Source organism: Bos mutus, chromosome 29 (assembly GCF_027580195.1).
Source record: "Bos mutus isolate GX-2022 chromosome 29, NWIPB_WYAK_1.1, whole genome shotgun sequence".
Taxonomy (NCBI): domain Eukaryota; kingdom Metazoa; phylum Chordata; class Mammalia; order Artiodactyla; family Bovidae; genus Bos; species Bos mutus.
The window spans coordinates 26,101,186-26,127,745 of NC_091645.1; the positions used below are offsets into that span (position 1 = coordinate 26,101,186).

General features: G+C 38.6%; 1 protein-coding gene across 1 annotated transcript; it reads right to left on the reverse strand.

The window, feature by feature from the left end:
• Positions 1 to 16,253: 16,253 nt before the first annotated feature.
• Positions 16,254 to 17,186, reverse strand: LOC138986218 (olfactory receptor 10N1-like). Its single transcript, XM_070365023.1, has one exon. It carries the CDS (start codon positions 17,184 to 17,186, stop codon positions 16,254 to 16,256), a length of 933 nt encoding a protein of 310 aa, XP_070221124.1.
• Between the last annotated feature and the right edge of the window lie 9,374 nt (positions 17,187 to 26,560).

The following is a 26,560-nucleotide window of genomic DNA, read 5'->3' on the forward strand; positions in this document are numbered from 1 at the left end:
GTTCTTGGGAGGAAGGTCTAGGAGAGACAAAAGACAGGGAAGCATGAATATGCAGGCTATGACAGACACAATACCAATACATTCATCATCACTCTGAATCCAAAAAGAAATCAGTCCTCAATATTCACTGGAAGGACTGTTGCTGAAGCTGAAAAATTTTGGCCATCTGATCTGAAGAGTCAACTCATTGGAAAAGACCCTGATGCTGGGAAAGATTGAAGGAAAAAGAAGAGGGTGGCAGAGAGTGAGATGGTTAGATATCATCAATGACTCAATAGACTTAAACCTGAACAAATTTTGGGAGATAGTGGAGAGTAGAGGAGCCAGGCATGCTACAGTCTATGGGATGGCATAAGAGTCATACATGACTTAGTGACACTAACAACTATAACCTTTGCTTAACCATCAAGATGATGTTGAAGTTAATTAGAAATTCTACCAAGGACATTGAGGGGCTAGGAAGTACTTTCCTGGTGGCTCAGTGGTATTGAATTCACCTGCAATGCAGGAGAAGTGGGAGACTCGAGTTCTACCCCTGGGTCTGGAAGATTCCCTGGAGAAGGAAATGGCCACCCATTCCAGTATTCCTACTGGGAAAATCCCACACACGCTGAAGCCTAGGAAGCTATGGAGTAACAAAAGGGTCAGATAGGACTTAGTGACTAAACTACAATAACTTTATGGCAGTAGACAGCCCAGGAGTATGCATATTAGAGACTCCTTTCCAATTTTCATTTTTTGAACACATCTCATATCTTTTCCAAATTGCTTTAACTTTTCCAACACAATGAAGTCATTGAATCTTAGATCAATCCATGAATTCTACTGCCTAAAACCCTATCTAGCTCTAGCTCTGTTCTTACTTTATTTTATTTTGATGGGTGGGAGAGGGTGAGAGTCAATATTTAAAAAATAAAGCACAAAATTTGGGAACTAACAAGGCAAAGAGGGAACATAACTGGCTGGTGCTATTTGAGTTGAATGTCACTTTTCTCTCCTACTGCAGGAAGAGGAAGCAGTCTTGTCCTGCTGAATTCCCATCCGCTTGCAGTCTACTGGTAGACCTCCAGAATTCTTCTCTTTTCCCATCACTTTAAAACAGAATGTCAAAAATCTCAATGTGCTTTTCTTTCTTGCAATATAATTTCCTCTTTGACTCTAGGAAGGAACTGCAATAATTCCCAAACAAGCTTTAAGTAACCTTGGTCTTCCTTTGGGTGTTAATCCCCCAAGTCAGAGAGCCTATTAAGCAAGGAAGCAATTAACTGCTTGGTATAATTACACCTTAGCAACAAGACAGAAAGAGAAGGAAACTGATTAAAGATGAAATCTTTTATGATTATCTTTGCAAAATATACTTTAATGGAATAATAATATAATTTAAAAATTCATTTGGCACAGATATCACATATTTATAGGTACATTTATGTATTTACTGCTTTTTCATGTATATATGTTGTTTTAATTAATGAATTATGTGATTTTGGGGCTTCCCTGGTGGGTCATATGGTAAAGAATCCACCTTCAATACAGGAGGCCCCAGGTTTGATTCCTGGGTTGGGATTTCCTCTGGAGAATGGAATGGCAACCCACTCCAGTATTCTTGCCTGGAAAATCCAATGGACAGATGATCCTGGTGCCTACAGTCCATGGGGTCACAAAGAGTTGAACACTACTGAGCAACTAACACATACATACAAACATATTATTTTGGTACTTGTGTCAATAGGATTGATTTATTGCAAGAAATAGTAATTGTGGTAGCTTAGAAAAGAAGGCAATGGCACCCCACTCCAGTACTCTTGCCTGGAGAATCCCATGGATGGAGGAGCCTGGTGGGCTGTAGTCCATGGGGTTGCTAAGAGTCGGACGCGACTGAGCGACTTCACTTTCACTTTTCACTTGCATGCATTGGAGAAGGAAATGGCAACCCACTCCAGTGGTCTCGCCTGGAGAATCCCAGGGACGGGGGAACCTCGTGGGCTGCCATCTATGGGGTCGCACAGAGTCAGACATGACTGAAGCGACTTAGCAGCAGTAGCAGCAGAAAACTAAATAAATTGATGAAAAAACTGGGCTCATGGAAGGTTAGGAACTAGGGTAGTTCCTCAGCAGTAAGAACTTGTGGTGCATCCTCAGGGCCCTGCCCATCAGGTGATTCAGACTCAACCACCCATTGCTTTCTGTGGGAAAAAGCGAAGGTATAAAAAAGGAGATTGCTTGCATGGTTCGAAGACAGGAATAAGAGATAATATGAGGTATTGAAAGGAAAAACAAAGTGAAGTAAGATGTTTTGGGGGGTGTGTGTGTGTGTTTGTGTGTATGTGTATGTGCTGTGTGTATGTGTACTCAGTCATTCAGTACTGCCTGACTCTTTATGAGCACATGGACTGTAGCCCACCAGACTCCTCTGTCCATGGAATTTCCAAGGCAAGAATACTGGAATGAGTTGCCATTTCCTCTTCCAGTGGATCTTCCTGACCCAGAGCCAAAACCTGCATCTCCTGCACTGCAGGTGGAATCTTTACCACTGAGCTGTAGGGAAGCCTTGGTGTATGTATTTAAATGGCCAAATACTTACTTTCAAAATTTTTGCAAAATTGCTATCTTGAGGATAGCTGCAAGAGGATTTGAGATGGAATTCTAATTCTATTTACAAAACCCCGTGAAATTCACAGAAATTTATCCAACATCCCTTAGCCCTGTTTCACCTTAAGTAAAGTGATCTCAGCATTTTTTTAGGTAAACTAGATAATACTTGTAAAGCAATCACATTTCACTCTGTCTGGTAAGGAGTAAGGACACGAATGATAACTCCAAGCATACCCCAGTGGAGCCTACCTTAGACTAGATTTTTCTCTGCCCACACCAAACACCAAACTGAGGTATTCAGCAATTTAACAGTCATTTGAGTGGGTTCAAGAGTAGATGAAGTTATAAGAAAAAAGAGAGAACTAGAAAACTCAAAAATCCCAGGATATGTGAGAACCAGATAAGGAGGCTTATTTTTTTTTTTTATGTTTTTAACTTTTTATTTTACGTTGAAGTATAGTTGATTAACACTGTTGTGATAGTTTCAGGTGAACAGCAAAAGGACTCAGCCATACATATACATGTATCCATTCTCCCCTAAATTCCCCTTTTGTCCAGGCTGCCACATAACATTGAGGAGACTTCCCTGTGCTATGCAGTAGATTATCCATTTAAAATACAGCAGTGTGTACATGTCTATTCCAAAGGAGCCTCATTTTTAAATAGTGGAAAAGCAGTACAAAGCATTAAATTTATCATCTTAACCATTTAGAGTATACAGTTCAGTAGTGCTATGTACATTCATGCTACAGCACAACCAAACTTCAGGACTTTTTCACCTTGCAGAAGGAAACAATATACATTAAACAACAATCTCTCTTCCCCTGGGTCTTCTCTGGTGGTTCAGACAGTAAAGAAGTCTCTGGCTGTAATGTGGGGGACCCAGGTTCAATCCCTGTGTCTGGAAGATCCTCTGGAGAAGGGAATGGCAACGCACTCTAGTATTCTTGCCTGGAGAATTCCATGGACAGAGGAGCCTGGTGGGCTACAGTCCCTGGTGTTGTAAAGAGCTGGACACTGGGAATGAGTAACAAACATATCTTCTTCTCTCCCAGCCCCTGGCAAACAACTTCCTACCTTCTTATCTGTCATCTAACTACTCTAAACACCCTGTTTAGCTGGAATTCTACAGTATTTGTCTTTTTGTGGCTGCTTATTTCACTTGTCATAATCTCCTTAAGCTTCATCCATCTAGTAGCATCCATTCAGAGTCAATTTCCTTCCTTTATTTTTTAAAATTAATTTATTTTTTATTGAAGGATAATTGCTTTACAGAATTTTGCTATTTTCTGTCAAACCCTCAGCATGAATCAGCCATAGGTATACATATATCCCCTCCCTTTTGAACTTCCCTCCCATCTTCCTCCCCATCCCACCCCTCTAGGTTGATACAGAGCCCCTGTTTGAGTTTGAGTCATACACCAAATTCCAGTTGGCTATCTATTTTACAAACGATAATGTAAGTTTCCATGTTACTCTTCCCATACATCTCAACCTCTCCTCCCCTCTCCCCATATCTATAAATCTCTTCTCTATGTCTCTTTCTCCATTGTTGCCCTGTAAGTAAATTCTTCAGTACCATTTTTCTAGATTCCAAATATACGTGTTAGAACAGCATATTTATCTTTCTCTTTCTGACTCACTTCACTCTGTATAATAGGTTCTAGGTTCATCCACCTCATTAGAACTGATTCAAATGTGTTTCTTTTTATGGCTGAGTAATATTCCATTGTATATACCACAGCTTCTTTATCCATTCATCTGCCGATGGACATCTAGGTTGCTTCCACGTTCTAGCTATTGTAAATAGTGTTGCAATGAACAACGGAATACATGTGTCTCTTTCAATTTTGGTTTCCTCAGGGTATATGCCTAGGAGTGGGACTGCTGGGTCATATGGTGATTTTATTACTCGTTTTTAAAGGACTCTCCATACTGACTTCCATAGTGACTGTATCAGTTTACATTCCCACCAACAGTGCAAGAATGTTCCCTTTTCTCCACACCCTTTCCAGCATTTATTGCCTGTAGACATTTTGATGATGGTCATTCTGACTAGTGTTAGGTAATATCTCATTGTAGTTTTGACTTGCATTTCTCTAATAATGAGAGATGTTGAGCATCTTTTCATGTGTTTGTTAGTCATCTGTATGTGTTCTTTGGAGGAATATCTGTTTAGGTCTTTACCCGTTCTTTGATTGGGTTGCTTGTTTTTCTGGTATTGAGTTATATGAGCTGCTTGTATATTTTGGAAATTAATCCTTTGTCAGTTGTTTCATTTGCTATTATTTTCTCCCATTCTGAAGGTTTTCTCTTCACCTTGCTTATAGTTTCCTTTGCTGTGCAAATGCTTTTAAGTTTAATCAGGTCCCACTTGTTTATTTTTGTTTTTATTTCCATTACTCTAGGAGGTGTCATAGAGGATCCTACTTTGATTTTTGTCATTGAGTGTTCTGCCTTTGTTTTCCTCTAAAAGTTTTATAGTTTCTGGTCTTACATTTAGGTCTTTAATCCATTTTGAGTTTATCTTTGTGTATCATATTAGGAAGTGTTCTAATTTTATTCTTTTACATGTAGCTGTCCAGTTTTCCAAGAACCATTTACTGAAGAGGCTGTCTTTGCCACCTTGTATATTCTTGCCTCCTTTGTCAAAAATCAGGTACCCATTGGTGCATGGGTTTATTTCTGGGCTTTCTATCTTGTTCCATTGACCTATATTTCTGTTTTTGTGCCAATACCATCCTGTCTTGATGACTGTAGCTTTGTAGTATAATCTGATGTCCTGAAGGTTGATTCCTCCGGCTCCATTCTTCCTTCTCAAGACTGCTTTGGCTATTTGGGGTCTTTTGTGTTTCCATATGAATTGTGAAATTTTTGTTCTAGTTCTGTGAAAAATGCCATCAGTAATGATAGGGATTGTGTTGAATCTGTAGTTTGCATTTGGTAGTATAGTCATTTTCACAATATTGATTCTTCCTACTCAGGATCATGGAATATCTCTCCATCTGTTTATGTCATCTTTGATTTCTTTCATTAGTGTCTTATAATTTTCTGTATACAGTTCTTTCATCTCTTTAGGTAAGTTTATTCCTATATATTTAATACTTTTTTTTTTTCAATGGTGAGTGGGATTGATTTCTTAATTGCTCTTTCTGATTTTTCATTGTTAGTATATAGAAATGCGAGTATTTCTGTATATTGATTTTGTATCCTGCAACTTTGCTAAATTCAGTGATTAGCTCTAGTAATTTTCTGATACTATCTTTAGGGTTTTCTATGTGTAGTATCATGTCAGCTGCAAACAGTGAGAGCTTTACTTCTTTTCTGGTCTGGATTCCTTTTATTTCTTTTTCTGATTGCTGTAGCTAGGATTTCCAGAACTATGTTGAATAATAGTGGTGAAGGTGGACACCTTTGTCTTGTTCTTGATCTTAGGGGGAGTGCTTTCAGTTTTTCACCATTGAGAACAAAGTTTGCTGTAGGTTTATCATATATGGCTTTTATTATGTTGAGATAGGTTCCTTCTATGCCCATTTTTTGAAGAGGTTTAATCATAAATAGGTGCTGAATTTTATCAAAGGCTTTTTCTGCATCTATTGAAATGATCATATGGTTTTTATGTTTCAATTTCTTAATATGGTGTATCACACTGATTGATTTCCATATATTGAAGAATCCTTGTATCCCTAGAATAAACCCAACTTGATCATGGTGAATGAGCTTTTTGATGTGTTGCTGAACTCTGTTTGCTAAAATTTTGTTGAGGATTTTTGCATCTATGGTCATCAGTGATATTGGCCTGTAGTTTTTTGTGTGTGTGTGTTGTCTTTGGTTTTTGTATCAGGGTGATGGTGGCCTTGTAGAATGAAATTGGAAGTGATCCTTCTGCAATTTTTTGAAAGAGTTTTAGAAGGATAGGCATTAGCTCTTCTCCAAATGTTTGACAGAATTCTCCTGTGAAGCCATATGGTCCTGGGATTTTGTGTTTTTTGGGGGAGAGTTTTGATCACAGCGTCAATTTCAGTGCTTGTAGTTGGGTTGTTCATAACTTCTACTTCTCCCTGGTTCAGTTTTGGGAGATTGAACTTTTCTAAGAATCTGTCCATTTCTTCCAGGGTATCTATTTTATTGCCATGTAGTTGTTCATAATAGTCTCTTATAATCCTTTATATTTCTGCCTTGTCTGTTGTAACCTCTCCTTTTTCACTTCTAATTTTTTTGATTTCACTCTTCTCTTTTTTTTTTTTTCCTTGACGAGTCTGCTAAGGGCTTGTCAATTTTTTTACCTTCTCAAAGAACCAACTTTTAGTTTTATTAATCTTTACTATTTTTTTTTAAATTTCTTTTTCATTTCTTTCTGCTTGGATCTTTATGATTTCTTTCCTTCTACTAATTTTTTTTTCTTTTTCCAGTTGTTTTAGGTGTGAAGTTAGGTTGTCTATTCAATGTTTTTCTTGTTTCTTGAGGTAGGACTGTATTGCTATAAACTTCCCTCTTAGAACTGCTTTTGCTGCATCCCATAGGTTTTGAGTTGTCGTGTTCTCATTGTCATTTGTTTTTAGAAATTTTTTGATTTCCCGTTTGATTTCTTCAGTAACCTGTTAGATATTTAGAAACATGTTGTTTAATCTCCATGTGTTTGTGTTTCTTACAGTTTTTTTCCTTGTAATTGACATCTAGTCTCATAGCTTTGTGGCCAGAGAAGATGCTTGATATGATTTCAATTTTCTTAAATTTACTGAGGTTTGATTTATAACCCAAGATGTGGTCTATTCTGGAGAATGTTCCATGTGCACTTGAGAAGAAGGTGTATTCTTCTGCATTTGGAAGATATGCCCTGAAGATATCAATGAGATCCATCTCATCTAATGTGTCATTTAAAACTTGTGCTTCCTTATTAATTTTCAGTTTTGATGATCTGTCCACTGGTGTGAGTGGGGTGTTAAAGTCTCCTACTATTATTGTGTTACTGTCAATTTCTCCTTTTATGTCTGTTAGTGTTTGTCTTATGTATTGAGATGTTCCTATGTTGGGTGCGTAGATATTTACAATTGTTATGTTTTCCTCTTGGATAGATCCCTTGATCATTATATAGCATCTGTTCTTATCTCGTGTAGCCTTCTTTATTTTAAGGTCTATTTTGTCTGATATGTGGATTGCTATTCCAGCTTTCTTTTGCTTCCCATTTGAATGGAATATATTTTTCCATCCTCTCACTTTCAGCCTATATGTGTCTTGAGGTCTGAAGTGGGTTTCTTGTAGACAGCAAATATATGGGTCTTCTTTTTGTATCCATTCAGCCAGTCTGTGTTTTTTGGTTGGAACATTTAATCCATTTACATTTAAAGTAATTATTGATATATATGTTCCTATTGCCATTTTCTAATTGTTTTGGGTTGATATTGCAGATCTTTTTTCTTCTGTTGTATTTCTTGACTATACAAGTCCATTTAACATTTGTTGTAAAGCTGGTTTGGAAGTACTGAATTCTCTTAACTTTTGCTTGTCTGAAAAATTTTTTATTTCCCCATTAATTTTGAATGAGTCCTTGCTGGGTACAGAAATCTTGGTTGTAGATTTTTCCTTTTCAGTATTTTAAATATATCCTGCCATTTCCTTCCTGCCCACAGAGTTTCTGCTGAAAGTTCAGCGGTTAAGTGTATGGGGTTTCACTTGTATGTTACTTGTTGCTTCTCTCTTGCTGTTTTTAATTATCTTTCTTTGTGTTTAGTCTTTGTTAGTTTGATTAGTATGTGTCTTGGCATGTTTCTCCTTGGGTTTATCCTGTATGGGACTCTTTGTGCCTCTTGGACTTGACTGGCTATTTTCTTCTCCATGTTGGGGAAATTTTCAACTATAATCTCTTCAAAAATGTTCTCATACCCTTTCTTTTTCTGTTCTTATTCTGGGACCCCTATAATTCAAATATTGGTGTGTTTGACATGGTTCCAGAAGTCTCTGAGACTGTCCTGAGCTCTTTTCATTTTTTTTACTTTATTTTGCTCTTCAGAATTTATTTCCACCATTTTATCTTACAGCTCACTGATTCGTTCTTCTGCTTCAGATATTCTGTTATTGATTCTTTTTAGAGTATTTTTAGTTTCAGTAATTGTGTTATTTGTCTTTGTATACTTATTCTTTAATTCTTCTAGATCTTTGTTAATTGATTCTTGCATTTTCTCCATTTTGTTTTCAAGGTTTTTGATCATCTTTACTATCATTATTCTGAATTCTTTCCCAGGTAATTTTTCTATTTCCTCTTCATTTATTTGGACTTCTGTGTTTCTAGTTTGTTCTTTCGTTTGTGCAGTATTTCTCTGCCTTTTCATTAAAAAAAAAAAAGTTATTGTGTTTGAGGTCTCCTTTTCCCAGGCTTTGAGGAAAGTTGAATTCTTTCCTTGAAGAAGGTTGAATTCTTTCTTCCTTTTGGTTTCTGCCCTCCTAAGGTTGGTCCAGTGGTTTGTGTGAGCTTCATATAGGGTGATATTTGTGCTGAGTTTTTGTTTGTTTGTTTGTTTTTCCTCTGATGGGCAAGGCTGAGTGAGGTGGTACTTCTGTTTGCTAATGAATGGGTTTGTATTTTTGTTTTGTTTGTTGTTTAGATGAGGTGTCCTGCACGGAGTACTACTGGTGGTTGGGTGATGTTTAGTCTTGTATTCAAGTGGTTTCCTTTGTGTGAGTTCTCACTATGTGATACTTCCTAGGGCTAGTTCTCTGGTGGTGTAGGGTCTTAGAGTCAGTGCTCCCACTCCAAAGGCTCAGGGTTTGATCTCTGGTCAGGAATGAAGATTTCACAAGTGGTTTGTTATGGCATTAAGGGAGACTAAAACAAATATCGAAAAATGAGAAACCAAAGATGAACTCAGGACCAATGATAGTTACAAAATCAGGCAAATAATAATTAAAATAATGGAATATACACATATACATATACACCCATGAGCAAAGTGACAACAGTCCCACAAAAATAAAGTACAGTAGATTGATCTACTGAACAAAGAAAATACAAAATTATATTTACCAGCTAAGAACAAAACTAACAAGCAGAAACTGGGAAACAAAACTAAAGAAAGGTGCCAGGTGGGGAATAAAGCAATGAAAAAAACCTAACAAACTTGTTGAAAGGAAAAGAAAGAAAGAAAAGAAAGAAAGAATAGATATGCAAAGTTAAATAGATGTAGATGAAGAAGGTTTATATACATTAAAGATTAACTGCCAGGAGAAAAGAACAGTAGGAAAGGCAAGCCAAGGAATAAATGTAGAAAAATTATATTAGGTTAAAAAAATTAAAATTAGAGAAAAGAGAAAAAAACAGAAGAAGAAAGAAAGAAGGAAAAAAAAGGAAAACTCCACACAACTGCAAAAGCCCAATGTAGAGGTAGAGTTTTATAACAATAGAAAGTGTGACTGAATATGCACATATACATATACACCCATAAACAAAGTCAAAACAGTCCAACAAAAATTAAGTACAATAGATTGAACCAGTGAACAAAGGAAACAAAAAATTTTATCTACCAGAACAAAACTAATTAAAGTACAAACTGGAAAACATAACTAAAGCAAGGTGCCAATTGGGAAATAAAGCAATGAAGATAAAACTAACAAATATGTTGAGAGGAAAGGAGAGAAAGAAAAGAAAGAAAGAATAGATATGCAAAGTTAAACAGAGGTAGATAAAGAAGATTTACACACGTTTAAGATTAACTGCAAGGGGTAAAGAATAGTAGGAAAAGCAAACAAATGAATAAATGTAGAAAAATAATAATAGGCTTAAAAATTAAAATTAAAAAAAGAGAAAAAAAATTCCATAGAACTGCAAAAGCCCAATATAGAGGCAGCGGTTCATGACAACAATAAAAAATGTGACTGAAGAAAAAGGAAAAAAAAAAAGGTTCAAAAGCTTAATTGGATTTCTTAGTGCTAATAAAATCGATAACTACAATGGGAGGGGGGGAGAAAAAAGAAAAAATCCAAAAGAATCTACAGAACAAGCCAAAAAGTAAGAATAATAAATATTTTTCTTGAGTTACTGCTGTCAGAGTCCTTTCCTGCGCTGGGAATCACAGTCCACCTTACCTCTCTAGGATGCCTCCAACACTGTACTGATCTCTGTACCTGCTGTGGGGGCTGCTCAGATTCTAACCTGGTCTTACTCCTCTATGTTTTTGCTTCCAATGTCCACAGCTATCAGAGTTAGTGCATTTTTCTTTTGTGGGAGCTCTCACTGACTTTGTGTATATTCCATAGACACAGAATCGACTAGTTGATCGTGTGAGTTTAATCTGCCACTTGTACAGCTGGTTGGAAGGTTTTGGGTCTTCTTCCTTAGTCACACTACCTCTGGGTTTCAACTGTGGTTTTATTTCCACCTCTGCATGTGGGTCGTCCACTGGGGTTTAGCTCCTGAGGCTGCCCTGAAGGGCTTGGCTTTGCCCCTGTGAGGGCCAGGTGTGGAGATGGTGCAGATGCTTGGATGCAGGGGTTCTTGCAGCACTAGGTACTCAGAGGGGTTGGTGGCTAGGGTAGTAGGAAATATGGTGCTGTAGAAGGATATGGCAACCGGTATTGGTCAATATACTCCAGTATTGTTGCCTGGAAAACCCCCTCTCTGACAGAGAAACCTGGCAGGCCACAGTCTACAGGGTGGCAAAGAGTTGAACATGACTGAAGCAACCCTGCGTGCATAAACACAAGACTTTTTTTTTGGCCTGTGGCAGCTCTGCACCAGTGAGAGTTGAGCATGAAGGTGGTGCAGCTGCTTGGCTTGTGGGGACCCTGGTCCAAGTGTGCAGGGACACAGACTGCCTCCACGGCAGGAATTATGGCCCTATCAGAGTCTTTCTTCAAGCCTCTTGTACCTGGTGATCAGAAGGCCTCTTTGGCCAGTCTTTCTCTGTAGCTCCACTTGTTCAGGCACTTAGAGGGCTCCCTTACCTGGGGTCCTTCTCTGCTGTTCTGCTCGTCAGGCACATAGAGGGCCCCCGCCACCCCCCCCCGCCCCGACTGGGGTCCTACTCTGTAGATCGGTCCAACAGGCACTTAAAGGAGCACCCTGAGTGGGGTCCTACTCTTGTAGTTCAGTGCCTCAGACATTGGATGAGCTAGGCTGTCTATTGTTCAGCTGCTGATTCTGGCCTGTAGAGAGAGAGGCTATGGTATGGCTCCACCCCCTACGTGTGACTCAGCAGTATTGCCTTGCTTCCATGGCTGCTGCTTCCACGCTGCAGAATTGGACTCCTGATTCATTTCCCCCACCCACTGAGGGCAGGTCCAGTCCTACTAACACTCCTGTTTTTCCCCAGTTTCTTTGTCCTACCGAGTTTTGCATGGTTCTGTATCTTCTTTTCCACTGTTCAAGTACTCCTGTCTGCTCTCAGCTGGTATTCTGCATGCACTTCTGTGTCTGAAGGTATATTTCTGATGTATCTGTGGAGAGAGGTGTACTCCATGTCCACCTACTCCCCCGCCATCTTGTTCTTAGCAATTTCCTTCTTTTTAAAGTGGGAACAATATTCCATGCATGTATATACCATGTTTTGACTATTCATTTAAAGTTAATGGACACAAATAACTTCCACTTTCTACCTATTGTGAATAATGCTGCTTTGAACATGCTATGAGTATTCAAGAAACTTTTTTTTTTTTTTTAACTTTACATAATTGTATTAGTTTTGCCAAATATCAAAATGAATCCATCACAGGTATACATGTGCTCCCCATCCTGAACCCTCCTCCCTCCTCCCTCCCCATACCATCCCTCTGGGTCGTCCCAGTGCACTAGCCCCAAGCATCCAGTATCGTGCATTGAACCTGGACTGGCATCTCATTTCATACATGATATTTTACATGTTTCAATGCCATTCTCCCAAATCTTCCCACCCTCTCCCTCTCCCACAGAGTCCATAAGACTGTTCCATACATCAGCGTCACTTTTGCTGTCTCATACACAGGGTTATTGTTATCATCTTTCTAAATTCCATATATATGCGTTAGTATACTGTATTGGTGTTTTTCAGGAAACTTTTGAATGTGTACTCAGAAGGATAATTGCCAAATAATTAGGTAATGTTATTTTTAAATTTATTGAGAAATTTCCTTACTGCTTTCCATAGTGGCTGCACCATTTTACAGTTTCCACCAACAGTGCACAGTGGATCCAAAATTTCTCCACATTTCTTTTCCTTCTTTTTTTCCCCCCAAAAGCCATTCTAATGGGTGTTAGGTGACATCTCCTTGTGAATTTGATATGCATTTCCCTAATGGCAGTGATTGGAATTAAAACTGACCTTTTCCAGTCCTGTGGCCACTGCTGAGTTTTCAATGCCAAAGAATTTTCAAACTACCACACAATTGCACTCATCTCACACACTAGCAAAGTAATGCTCAAAATCCTCCAAGCTAGGCTTCAACAGTACATGAACAGTACATGAGAAATTCCAGATGTTCAAGCTGGTTTTGGGAAAAGCAGAGAAACCGGAAATCAAATTGCCAACACCCATTGGATCATAGAAAAAGCAAGAGAATTCCAGAAAAATATCTATTTCTGCTTCATTCACTATGCTAAAGCCTTTGACTGTGTGGATGACAAAAAGCTATGGAAAATTCTTAAAGAGATGGGAATACCAGACCGTCTTACCTGCCTCCTGAGAAACCTGTATGCAGGTCAAGAAGCAACAGTTAGAACCAGACATGGAATAGTGGACTAGTTCCAAATTGGGAAAGGGGTACATCAAGGCTGTATATTGTCACCTTGCTTATTTAACTTATATGCAGAGTACATCAAGATAGATGCCAGACTGGATGAAGCACAAGCTGGAATCAAGATTGCTGGGAGAAATATCAATAACTTCAGATATGCAGATGACACCAGGAACTAAAGAGCCTCTTGATGAAGGTGAAAGAGGAGAGTGTAAAAGCTGGCTTAAAATTCAACATTCAAAAAACTAAGATTATGGCATCTGGTCCCATAACTTCATAACTTCATAGCAAATAGGAGAACATGGGAAACAATGGAAACAGACTTTATTTTTTTGGGCTCCAAAATCACTGCAGGTGGTGACTGCAGCCATGAAATTAAAAGACACTTTCTTTTTGGAAGAAAAGCTATGACAAACCTAGACAGTGCATTAAAAAGTAGAGACATTACTTTACTGACAAAGGTCCATCCAGTCAAAGCTATGGTTTTTCCAAGTCATGTCTGGATGTGAGACTTGGACCGTAAAGAAAGCTGAGCACCAAAGAATTGATGTTTTTGACCTGTGGTGTTGGAGAAGACTCTTGAGAGTCCCTTGGACTGCAAGGAGATTAAACTAGTCAATCCTAAAGGAAATCAGTCCTGAATAGTCATTGGAAGCGCTGACAGTCCAATACTTTGGCCATCTGATTTTTCATTGGAAAAGACCCTGATGCTGGGAAAGACTGAAGGCAGGAGGAGAAGGGGATGACAGAGAATGAGATGGTTGGATGGCATCAACGACTTGATGGACATGACTTTGAGCAATCTGTGTGAACTGGTGATGAACAGAGAAGCCTGGAGTGCTGTAGTCTATGGGGTCGCAGTGTTGGACATTACTGAGTGACTGAACTGACTGAATAGCAGTGATATTATGCATCTTTTTGTATGTTTCTTGTTTTCTTTGCAGAATGTCTTTAAGTCCTTTACCCCTCTTTTAATCAAATTGTTTTTCAAAATGTATTTGTTTTTAATTGAAGGATAATTAAGTGTTGTATTGGCTTCCATCAAACATCAACTTGAATTAGCCGTAGGTATATATATGTCCCCTCCCTCTTGAATGTACCCCCTCACCGCACCCCTCTAGGTTGTCACAGAGTCCCAGTTTGAGCTCCCTGTGTCATATAACAGATTCTCACTGGCTATTTTACATATGGTAGTATATTCTTTCTATGCTACTCTCTGCGTTTTCCCCATCCTCTCCCATGTGCATAAGTCTGTTCTCTATGTCTGCATCTCCATTGCTGCCCTGCAAATAGGTTCATCAGTATCATCTTTCTAGATTCCATATATATATATATATATATATGCTAATATATGGTTTTGTTTTTCTCTTCCTGACTTATTTCACTCTGTATAACATGCTCTAGTTTCACCCACCTGATAAGAACTGTCTCAAATGCATTTTTATGGCTGAGTAATATTCCATTGTATATGAGTACCACAGCTTCTTTATCTATTCATTTCTTGATGGACATAAAAATGGCCTCCATGTCCTAGCTACTGCAAATAGTGCTGCAATGGTATTGGGAACGTGTACCTTTTTCAGTTGTGGTTTCCTCAGGGAAATGACCAGTAGTGAGATTGCGGAGTCGTATGGTAATTTTATTCCTTGTTTTTTAGGAATCTCCATACTGTTGTACATAGTGTCTATATCAATTTACATTCCCACCAACAGGGTAGGAAGGTTCCCTTTTCTCCACACCCTTTCCAACATTTATTGTTTGTAGATTTTTTGATGATGGCCATTCTGACCAGTGTTAGGTGACATCTCATTGTAGTTTTATGTGCATTTCCCTAATAATGAGCAATGTTGAGTATCTTTTCATATGTTTATTAGCCACCTATATGTCTCCTCTGGAGAAATATCTGTTGAGATATTCTGCCCACTTTTTTGAATCAAGTTCTTTGTTTTTGTTATTATTGTGTTGTTGATAGAGTAAGATTTTAAGAACTCATGTTTGCATATATTTGTGACACATATTTTTAAGTAAAATTTTATGTTGTGTGCTATATACTGAGGTTTTAGATACAGGAAAGATTTAAACTGATTTAATTGTTTTGTAATGCCAATCATCACAATACTGATTTGAGTCGAGAAAAGTGGTTAGATTTCATTCAGGATCAGTTTTCATATATTCTCAACTTTAATGAGAATGTATATTTAAATTAGTGTAGCTGGTTGTTCTGTATCCCAATTATTTCTATCATGTTTCAGTTTTCATTAAATAAATATGCGATTACATCATAATTTAAAGAGCTACGTGGTATGCATTCATTCTTTTAATAAACTCATGCACAGTGCTTACTTTGTCACTGGCCCATGTCCTGTGGATACAACAGTGAATAAGACAAATGTGAGGAAGCATTTTCTATCTCTTTATTCATTTAAAAGGAAAAGGAGTTTGGAGGAGAACGATACATGTATATGTATAGCTGAATCCCTTTGCTGTTCACCTGAAACTCACAACATTGTTAACTGGCTATACTCCAACACAAAATAAAAATTAAAAAACAAAACAAAGAAACAGAAAAGAAATAGACAACCTTACTTGCAAAGCAGAAATAGAGACACAGATACAGAGAACAGAAATATGGATACCAAGCCAGAAAGGCTGTGGTGGGATGAATTGGGAGATTGGGACTGACATATATACACTATTGATACTATGTATAAGATAGATAAAAAGTAAGAACCTGCTGTGTAGCACAGGGAACTCTAAATGCTCTGCGGTGACCTAAATGGGAAAGAAATCCAAAAGAGAAGGAATACATATGTGGGTATGACTGATCCACTTTACTACATAGAAGAAACGAACACAACATTATAAAGCACATATTCCAGTAAAATTTAAAAAAAATCAGAAGAATTAGGAGAATGATGTTAAAAGACAATAAATCTAAAATCCTTCACAAAACTCATAATTTAGTCCAGAGCAGTAAATACTACATTATAGAATACCCTTTTTAATGAGCTTTTCACCTCCTTATTCCTTAAGGAATAGATTAATGAGTTCAGCATGGGTGAGACAATATTATTTAATATTTGCACTGTGGCACTGAGAAAAGGGTTGGGTGTGGGCTGTAGATAGATGATAATTACAGGTCCATAGGCACAGAGAATGGCAGTGAGGTGGGCACTGCAGGTAGAGAAAGCTTTCTGCCTGCCCTCTGCCGAACGGATCCTCAAAATGGCAATCCCAATGTGTGCGTAGGAGACACAAACACTCAACCAAAGCGTTAAAGCCAGAAAGCCAACATTAGTGGAACCCACTCTCTGGGCCAGGGAGCTATCAGCACAAGCCAGGGGTAAGACAGCAGGAATGTCACAGAAGAAGTGGTCCACTCTATTGGGGCCACAGTAGGGTAGCTGAAAGGTAAAGGATGTCAGGATGGTGGCCTGAAGACAACCTACCAACCAAGCTGCCATGACCAAACCAACACAGACTCCAGGTCTCATGATGAGCATATATCTCAGTGGGTGACAGATGGCAACAAAACGATCATAAGCCATCACAGAATAGAGGCAGCCTTCTGTAGAACCCAGGAAATGATAAAAGAAGAGCTGAACAGCACATCCCTTATAAGATATGGCTTGGCTCTGGCCAGAAAGATAAAATAACATCTTGGGACAGGTGACAGAGGGGAACAGCATATCCAAAATCGAGAGGAGTCCCAAGAAGAAGTACATGGGAGTGTGAAGGGTCGAGGAGGAGACAATTGCTAGAAGAATGAACAGATTTCCCAGCAGGGTGAAGAGGTAAATAAATGAGAAGATGCCAAGGAGCACAGTCTCCAGTCCCTGTGTCTGAGGTATTCCCAGTAGGATGAACTCATTCAGTTCTGTGTGGTTCCTCATATTCTTGGGAGGAAGGTCTAGGGGAGACCAAAGACAGGAAAGCTCGAATGTGGAGGCTGATTGTCGACAGACAAAATACCAATGCATTCATCCATCATCACTCAATCCTAATGGAAATCAACACTGAATATTGGAAAGACTGTTTCTGAAGCTGAATCTCCAAAACCTTGGCCACCTGATCTGACGAGGTGACTCCTTGGAAAAGACCCTGATGCTGGGAAAGATTGAAGGAAAAAGAAGAGGGCAGTAGAGGAAGAGATAGTTAGAAAGCATCACCGACTCAATGGGCAAATGAACATGAATTTGAGCAAACTCTGGGAGATAGTGAAGGACAGAGGAACCAGGCATGCTATAGTCCATGGCGTGGCAAAAAGTCCAACATGCTTAGGGACTTAACAGCAGCAAAATTTGCTTAAACATAAAGATGATATTAAAATTGAGAGGTAGAAATTCTGCCAAGAACATTGAAGGCATAGTACATACTTTCTTGGTGGTTCAGCCATGTAGAATCTGCCTGCAATTGCAGGAGAACCAAGAGATTAGGGTTGGATGCTTGGGTAGAGAAGATCCCCAGGAGAAGGAAATGGCAATCCACTCCAGTATTCTTGCTGGGAAAATCCTACACACAGAGGAACCTAGTGGGTTATAGTCTATCAGGTGGCAACGGAGTCATATATGACTTAGCCACTAAACTACAACTTTATGGCAATAGACGGCCCAGGGGTAAATGTAGTAGAGGTTCCTTTCCAGTTTCTAACTTTTGAACACTTCTCATATCTTTTCAACACTTCTCATATCTTTTCCAACTTACTTTAACTTTTCCAACACTGAGGTCTTCAAATCATAGATCTATCCATGAATTCTACTGCCTAAAATCCTATCTAGTTCTAGCTCTATTTTTACTTTATTTTGGTGGTAATGATATGTGAGAGAGGGTGAGAGTCAGTACTTTTTAAAAAAAAATAAATAAAATTTGGGCACTTACAAGGCAAAGAGGGAACATAACTGGCTGATGCTATTGAATTTAAAATTGCTTTTCTCTCCTTCTGCAGGAGAAGGAAGCAGCCCTGTCCTGCTAAACTCCCATCAGCTTGCAGTCTGCTGGTAGATAGCCAGAATTCTCTTTTCCGATGGCTTTCAAATAGAATGCCAAAAATCTCAATGTGCTTTTCTCTCTTGCAATAATTCCCTCTTTGACTCTAGGAACTGTAAAAATTCCCAAACAAGCTTTAAGTAACTTTGGTCTTCCTTTGGGTATTAATCCCCCTAGTCAGAGGTCCTATTAAGCAAGGAAGCAATTAACTGCTTGTTATAATTATATCTTAGTAACTAGACAGAAAGAGAGTGAAGGAAACTGATTAAAGATGAAATCTTTTATGATTTCCTTTGTAAAATATCCCTCAGTGGAATAATATAATAATTTTAAAATTCATTTGGCATATATATCATGTATTTACAGGTACATTTATGTATTTACTGCTTTTTCATGTTGCTCTGAGTGAGTGAAGTCGCTCAGTCGTGTCTGACTCTTTGAAACCCCATGGACTGTAGCCTATCAGGCTCCTCCATCCATGGGATTTTCCAGGCAAGAGTGCTGGAGTGGATTGCCATTTCCTTCTCCAGGGGATCTTCCTGACCCAGGAATCGAACCCAGGTTTCCTGCACTGTAGGCAGATGCTTTACCGTCTGAGCCACCAGGGATGCTCAAGTGTTGCTTTAATTAATTAATTATTTTATTATTTGAGGCAAAAAGATTGATCTATTCAAGAAATAGTAACTGGGTTAGCTCAGAAAATTAATGCAATTGATGAAAAACTAAACTCATGGAAGGCTAGAAACTAGGGCAGCTCCTCAGCAGCAAGAAATTGTGGTGCATCCTCAGGGCCCTGCCAGCAGGTGATTCAACCTCAGCTGCCCATTGCTTCTGAGAGCCTCAGATCCAGATTCAAATCTGCTGAATCCCATGTCCACCTCTGTGACCATGATACATGGTACAGTGGATTAGAGATGGGCAGTCCTCCAAAGGGTAGGGGAAATAAAGGCCCGTTGCCAGGAGTAAGGGTTTCCTTGATAGCTCAGTTGGTAAAGAATCCACCTGCAGTGCAGGAGACCCCAGATCAATTCCTGGGTCAGGAAGATCTGCTGGAGAAGGGATAGGGTACCCACTCCAGTATTCTTGGGCTTCCCTTGTGGCTCAGCTGGTAAAGAATCCCCCTTCAATGCTGGAGACCTGGGTTTGATCCCTGGGGTGGGAGATCCCCTGGAGAAAGGAAAGGCTACTCACTCCAGTATTCTGGCCTGGAGAATTCCATGGACTGTATAGTCCATGGGGTCTCAAAGAGTCAGACACAACTGAGCGACTTTCACTAAAGGGGTAAGAAACAAACTGAGGTCAAAAAGAACGTTTAGCTGTAACTTGAAATATGTGTCTTATAGTACTCAGCATCTGTTGAAGTTTCTTGGATAAATGCCTGGGGTACTCAATAAATATTTGGGGTGACATATTTCAAATTCCTCATTGAACACATTTATTAACTTGCTTATTTATACATACACTGATCAATTTATCTCACAAATACTGGATACCAATTATATCATTAATTGTTTTCCAGGAGAGCCAGAAATGTTGTTGAGGCTGTGTGGTTAAACATAGTCCCTCTGTTCAAGAAAGTTAGAGTCTATCTGAAAGGAAAAGAGTGTATAGACAGTCTTATTTAAACCTCATAATTCTCTGATGACATCGTCTACAGATGAGGAAAGTTGGGGTCCAAGAACTTAATTTATCATGGAGTTTACTCCAAAATCATGGAGTTTACTCTGAAAGGAACTAGGATTTGGTCTCTTCTTTAGGACTTTTGCCCCTAGTTTCTGATCACAAAGTTTCAATATTTAAGGAGCATCTAGGTAGTTAGATTATTTCAAGTATATCTGGATTTCAATATAAAAAGTAAGCTTAATATTTTTGTTCATATAAAAGAATGTCCAAGTTAATAATTCTGCCATCTTATTTATCCTTAATTACTTTAAAAGTTTTAGAGAGTGATTAATGACTTGAAAAAAACTGTAGAGGCTGTATAAATTTAAAAAATGGTAACTATGCTTTTGACTAGGAAGTAAACACCATGACATTGACCTTGGTCTATAAGAGTGTTTTCAGAGGAGATATAAGTCATGGACTATCTTAGATACCAACCCAGATGTTTCAGAATCAAGTTTGCGTGTGCTAAATCAACATCACAGTCAAACTGAAAACACAAATATTCTGCATTCAGAGATGATACTTTTTGCAGAATAAATAGTTATCAGATCTCAAGAGGGCAGAGTTCAATAAATAAGTTTTCTTTTAAAAATTTTCTCCAGAAAGTACAAAAATCTTCCAGAATTATCACAAGCAACAAAGGATGAATGGTAAGTTGTAGTTTACCTGCATTTTTCATCAAAGTTTCAATTTGCTTTTTATACTAATAAATTGTTACTTTAAAGTCACTAAGCTTTCTAATTGTATTTCATGAATCAATGTCACTAATACATTAATTCTGGGCCTTGAAGCTGAACCTGTAAAGGCAGCTTTCAGTCATCCTTTTTTTTTTAAATTTCTGGACTGCCCCACAAGGGATACCTGGGGCGGAACAGCCTGGACCATGCCTTCCCAGGGTCCAGTCATCCTTTTTTAAGCAGCTTCTTAAAATATATTTGACAGTTAAAGATTGTCCATATGTTAGGTGTACGACTTGATGTCATACATGTATGCGATGTAAAATGATCACTTCAATCAGATAATTAACATTACCATCACCTCACAGAGTAACCATTTTCTTTCCTTTTTCACATTTCTTTTGTTTCCTTTTTGTTCTCTTTTTTTGTGTCTGGTGAGAACACTTAAGACACTGTCTTAGGAAACTTCAACTATTCAATACAGTATGGTTAAATATAGTTGACATGCTGTCCATCATCTCTATAGAATTTCTTCATTTTCAGTAAACAAAGCCTTATGCCCAAGTTATTGGTGTTAAATGTAGATTCCGTGCATGCCTTGAATACATTAAATATTTACATTTAATAAAATAGAACTGTTAGTTTTTTATTTACTTCTTACCCAGCAAAGCCAAGTATTCAGGATTTTAATTTTCTTTAATTGATGAGAAGCACATCAAAAAGCAATTATACAAAGAAGCATCTCAGCCTTTAGGAAATTTAATTTATTAAAAACTAACATTTGTTCAAAATGGCTTGCAAGGCATGCATCACTGTGTTTGATACGAAAGATCATGCAGAAAACTAAATGGTAGAATGATATACTTGACCTGGATTCTCAGTATGGGGCAGAGAGAGTCTGAGGAATTAAGAAACGTTAGCAGGAGAAGGAAGCCATTCTCCCTTGCTCTAGTTATTTCAGCTTCCCCTCCTGTGTTGGGGGTGGGGGTGAGGAGATGATAATTCGGGCAGATCCTGGACTGTCTTGCATGTGTGCTAAGTCATCTCAGTTGTGTCCGACTTTGCGACCCTGTGGACTAGAGCCATCCAGGCTTATCTGTCCATGAGATTCTCCAGGCAAAAATACTGGAGTGGGTTGCCATGTCCTCCTCCAGGGGATTTTCCCAACCCAGGGATTGAGGTCGTGGCTCTTAAGTCTCCTGCATTGGCAAATGGATTCTTTTCCACTAGCACTACTTGGGAAGCCTGACTATCACCAAATCAGCCGGTAAAGAGGAAGAGTCTCCCCAGGCTCAGTTTTCCACCTGACTTACCAAGGAGTCCTGTGGTGGGAGATACTGAGGTCTTACTGATCTTTTAGTCCTCAGTTTGCTGGTGAATCCTGCTTTTGTTCCTTATGATTTAGACCCCAGGAGTTGAGTAGAAGTCCAGGTACCAATTCCATATCAACACTTATTCTAGTAGACCATGAGCACAATCCGAGTAAAGAAAAGTCCTAAGAGGGCAGCAACTTGAGGTAGGTGGTGATGAATTTATTGCTGCTTGACTTGTGGTTTTTCTCCAGGAAAGCTTAACAGAACAGGTGGAGGAGTGGAGTAGGCACATGGATGCACCAAAGGCTTGGCAGTAAGACATGATGGAGAGAAGGATTTGAGTGATTTAAAACTAATTATAATAATAGTCAAAAGAATCTAAACTAGATAGGAAGCTAAGTAAAGACAAGAAAAGGCTGACGGAGGAGAAAGTGATGTGAACAAATTAGCAGTTTCAGTGAGGTCATTTATTCTTTTATCCCAAATTTATTCACAGCTGCTGTGATGTACAAAATTGCTATGCTCTGATGAGGAGAAAATAGTCGTGGTCTAAACTCTCATAGAGATTGCAGTCTAGACCCAGAAAGGCATTAATCAAATAATCATACATGCAAGTTATAATTATTTAATGCAGTAAATGCTAGAAAGAAGAGTTTGATGTATCAAAAGTTATAATGGGAGAGTGTTTGTATTCAAAGAAATTATGTTTCTCTTTCATGTGTATAAATATTTGTTGTTCAGTCGCTCAGTCGTGTCTGACTCTTTGTGACCCCATGGACTGCATCATTCCAGGTTTCCCTGTCCTTCACTATCTCCTGGAGTTTGCTCAAACTCATGTTCGTTGAGTTGATGATACCATCCAACCATCTCATTCTCTGTCCCCCACCTTCTCCTCCTGCTCTCAATCTTTCCCAGCATCAGGGTCTTTTCCAATGAGAAGTATCCACATTAATATCTATTATTATTTTTATTTGAAGAACTAGGTAGTGTTCCTTGAAGGTCCAGAGGAACTTCTCTGAGAAACTGTTATCTGAGTTGAGATCCAAAGAGAGATTAAGAGTGTAGGGAAGGGAAGGGAGAAAGCATTCTAGGCAGAGGCAACAGCAAGTGCACAAGATCTGAAAGAGAGCACAGCACAGTTGATAAACTTGAGAAAGAGAGGAAAAGAACTGTGAGATAAAACTGGGGAGGCCCTAAAACACGTGATTACTAAGGCCCATTTGGTCACTGTCAAGATTTTGATCTCCATATCAGGAGGTCTAAGAAAAGTTAAGAGGGTTTTCAGTAGCAACATGCTTGAGTATTTAGGGGAGAGAGGACATATGAAGAGACAATTCTGACTATCATGGGGAGAGTGGCTGGAGGAGCTAGAATACATTAAGGGAGCCAAATAAGGAAGATGCTTGAACTATAGAACTTTGAGATCATTGGTCAGGAAAAAGGGAGAAAAGATAGTAACAAGGTCAGAGAAATGCTATTGGGAATGTATGTGGATTAATGTCCTGCTTTAGCTTAATCTGATAACATCAGGACAGAACTTCATTTTTGCATTTAAGGTTCTGTACCTGAATGTACATTGAGAACTGGACTTAGATTCTAATAATCAGGTAAAGTGAAGTGAAAGTGAAAGTGTTAATAACTCAGTCATGTCTGACTCTTTGTGACCCCATGGACTGTAGCCCGCCAGGCTTCTCTGTCCATGGAATTCTCCAGGCAAGAATACTGGAGTGGATTGCCATTCCCTTCTCCAGCAGATCCTCCTGACCCAAGGATTGAACCTGGGTCTCCCGCATTGCAGGCTGATTCTTTGCCATCTGAGCCACGAAGGATCCATAATCAGGTAAAGCTCCCTCACAAGTTTCTCCTGGGAACACCCAGAAGATGGGAACCAACAAAGGAGAGTAACAATATGAGGATGAGAATAATAGAACCTCAGGTTTTGAGATTAGAACATTGAAAATTAGTTTTGGCATGATTTATAAACAACACCAGTTCAGTTCAGTTGCTCAGTCGTGTCTGACTCTTTGCAACCCCATGGGCTTCAGTACGCCAGGCCTCTCTGTCCTTCACCAACTCCCAGAGCTTGCTCATACTCATGTCCATCAAGTTGGTAATGCCATCCAACCATCTCATCCTCTGTCATCCCCTTTTTTCATGGCTTCAATCTTTCCCAGCATCAGGGTCTTTTCCAATGAGTCAGTTGTTCCCATCAGGTGACCAAAGTATTGGAGTTTCAGCCTCAGCATCAGTCCTTCCTATGAATGTTCAGGGCTGGTTTCCTTTAGGATTGATTGGTTTGATCTCCTTGAAGTTCAAGGGACTCTCAAGAGTCTTCTCGAACACCAAAGTTCAAAAGCATCAGTTCTTTGGTGCTCTGCTTTCTTTATAGTCAGCATAACAACATGATGCATAACAACATAACACAACATAACACATCCCATAAACAACATAACACATACTAATTTGCAACTGGTATCCCCAGTTAGTTTCAGTAGATTTCTAGCCTTCCCCTTTCTATTGTTTCCCTCTACTTCCTTGCATTGTTCATTGAAGAATGACTTATTATCTCTCCTTGTTATTCTCTGGAACTCTGGATTCAAAAGGGTGTACGTTTCCCTTTCTCTTTTGTCTTTCACTTCTCTCCTTTTCTCAGCTATTTGTAAGGCCTACTCAGACAACCGTTTTGCTCCTTGCATTTCTTTTTCTTGGGAATGGTTTTGATCACTGACTCAAATACAATGTTAGGTACCTCTGTCCATAATTCTTCAGGCACTCTGTCTATCAGATCTAATCCCTTGAATCTAAGGTATTAGAAACTGAGGTATTTAACAACTAAACATGATTGGAGAGGTTCAACAGTAGATGGAATTATAAAAAAAAGAGAGAAGTTAGCAAACTCACAAATCACAGGATATGCTGGAACTAGATATGAAGCCTTATTTTTAAATAGGGATAAAATGCCTATGGTGGACTCATGTTGATGTGTGGCAGAACCAATGCAATATTGTAAAGTAAAAAAATAAAAAATAAAAAAAAATAGGGATAAAGCATACGAAAGGGCTTCCCGTGTGGTACAGTGGTAAAGCATCTGCCTGCCAATGCAGGAGGCACAGGTTCAATCCCTGGATTGGGAAGATCCCTTGGAGTAGGAAATGGCAACCCACTCCAGTATATTTGCCTGGGAAATTCGACGGACCCAGGAGCCGGGAGGGCCCCAGTCCATGGGATTGCAAAGTATTGATCAGGACTGAGCATGCACACACACACACACACACACTCACACACAAACACACAAAGATTACAAAGCATAAAATTTACTATCTTCACCATTTGAAGTATATAGTGCAGTAGTATTAAGTATATTCACGCTGTTGTGCAACTAATTTCAGAACTTTTTCATCTTGTAAAAGGAAGCTCTATATTCATTAAACTACCTATCTTCCCCTCCCCAGTCCCTGAAACCACCTTCCCACCTTCTTTTTTTTTTATCATTTAACTACTCCAAAAACCTCAGATAGCTGGAATCCTGCAGTATTTGTCTTTTTGTGGCGGCTTATTTCAATTAACTTAATCTTCTCAAGGTTCATCCATCAAGTAGATTCCAACTATGTCAATTAATTTCCTTTTCAAAGTGGGAGTAATATTCTATGTATGTATATACCACATTTTGACTATCCTCCTATTGTTAATGGACAAAAATAGTTTTCATCTCCTACGTATTGTGAATAATGCTGCTATGAACATGCTATAAACACGAACACTCAGGATGCTTTTGGGTGTATATTAGAAGTACAATTGCTGAATCATAGGGTAATGTTAATTTTAAATTAATTGAGGAATCTCCATACTATTTTCCATAGTGAATGTCCCATTTTACAGTTTTCACAAACAGTGTACAATGGTTCCAATTTCACCATATTTTTTTTTCCTTTTTCCTTTTGTTTCATTGAATGCCATTTTAGTGGATGGTAGGTGACATTTCCTTGGCAACTTGACTTGCATTTCCTTAATGGTAATGATATTAAGCGTCTTTTCATCTGCTTATTGTCTGCTTTGCAGAATGTCTATTTCAGATCTTTACCCTCCTTTTAATCAAGTTGTTTCTGTTGTTGATGATGGAGTCATATTTTAATAATTGGTGTTTGCATGTCTGTGTGTGCACATATAAGTAAAATTTTATGTTTTGTGCTATACTAAAGTTTTAGATACATGAAATATTTAACTGGTTTATTTATTTTATTTTTGCAATTGCAGTCATCACAATACCAATACAATATTGTAAAGTAATTAACCTCCAATTAAAATAAATAAATTTATATTAAAAAAAAAGTCAAGAAAAGTGGATGGAGTTCATTCAGAACTGGTTTTCTTATACCTTCAACTTTAAAGAGAATATATTTTTAAAATTAGCGTAGTTGTTTTGTATCCCAATTACTTTGCTCATGTTTCTGATTTCACTCGACCCTGATGACTCAAGCAGTAAAGAATCCCTCTGCAATGCCAGAAACACAGGAGATGAGGGTGTGATCCCTGAGTCTGGAAGACCCTTTGCAAAGGAAATGGCAATCCACTCTAGTATTCTTGCCCGAGAAATCCCATGGATTGAGCAGTCTGGCGAACTACAGT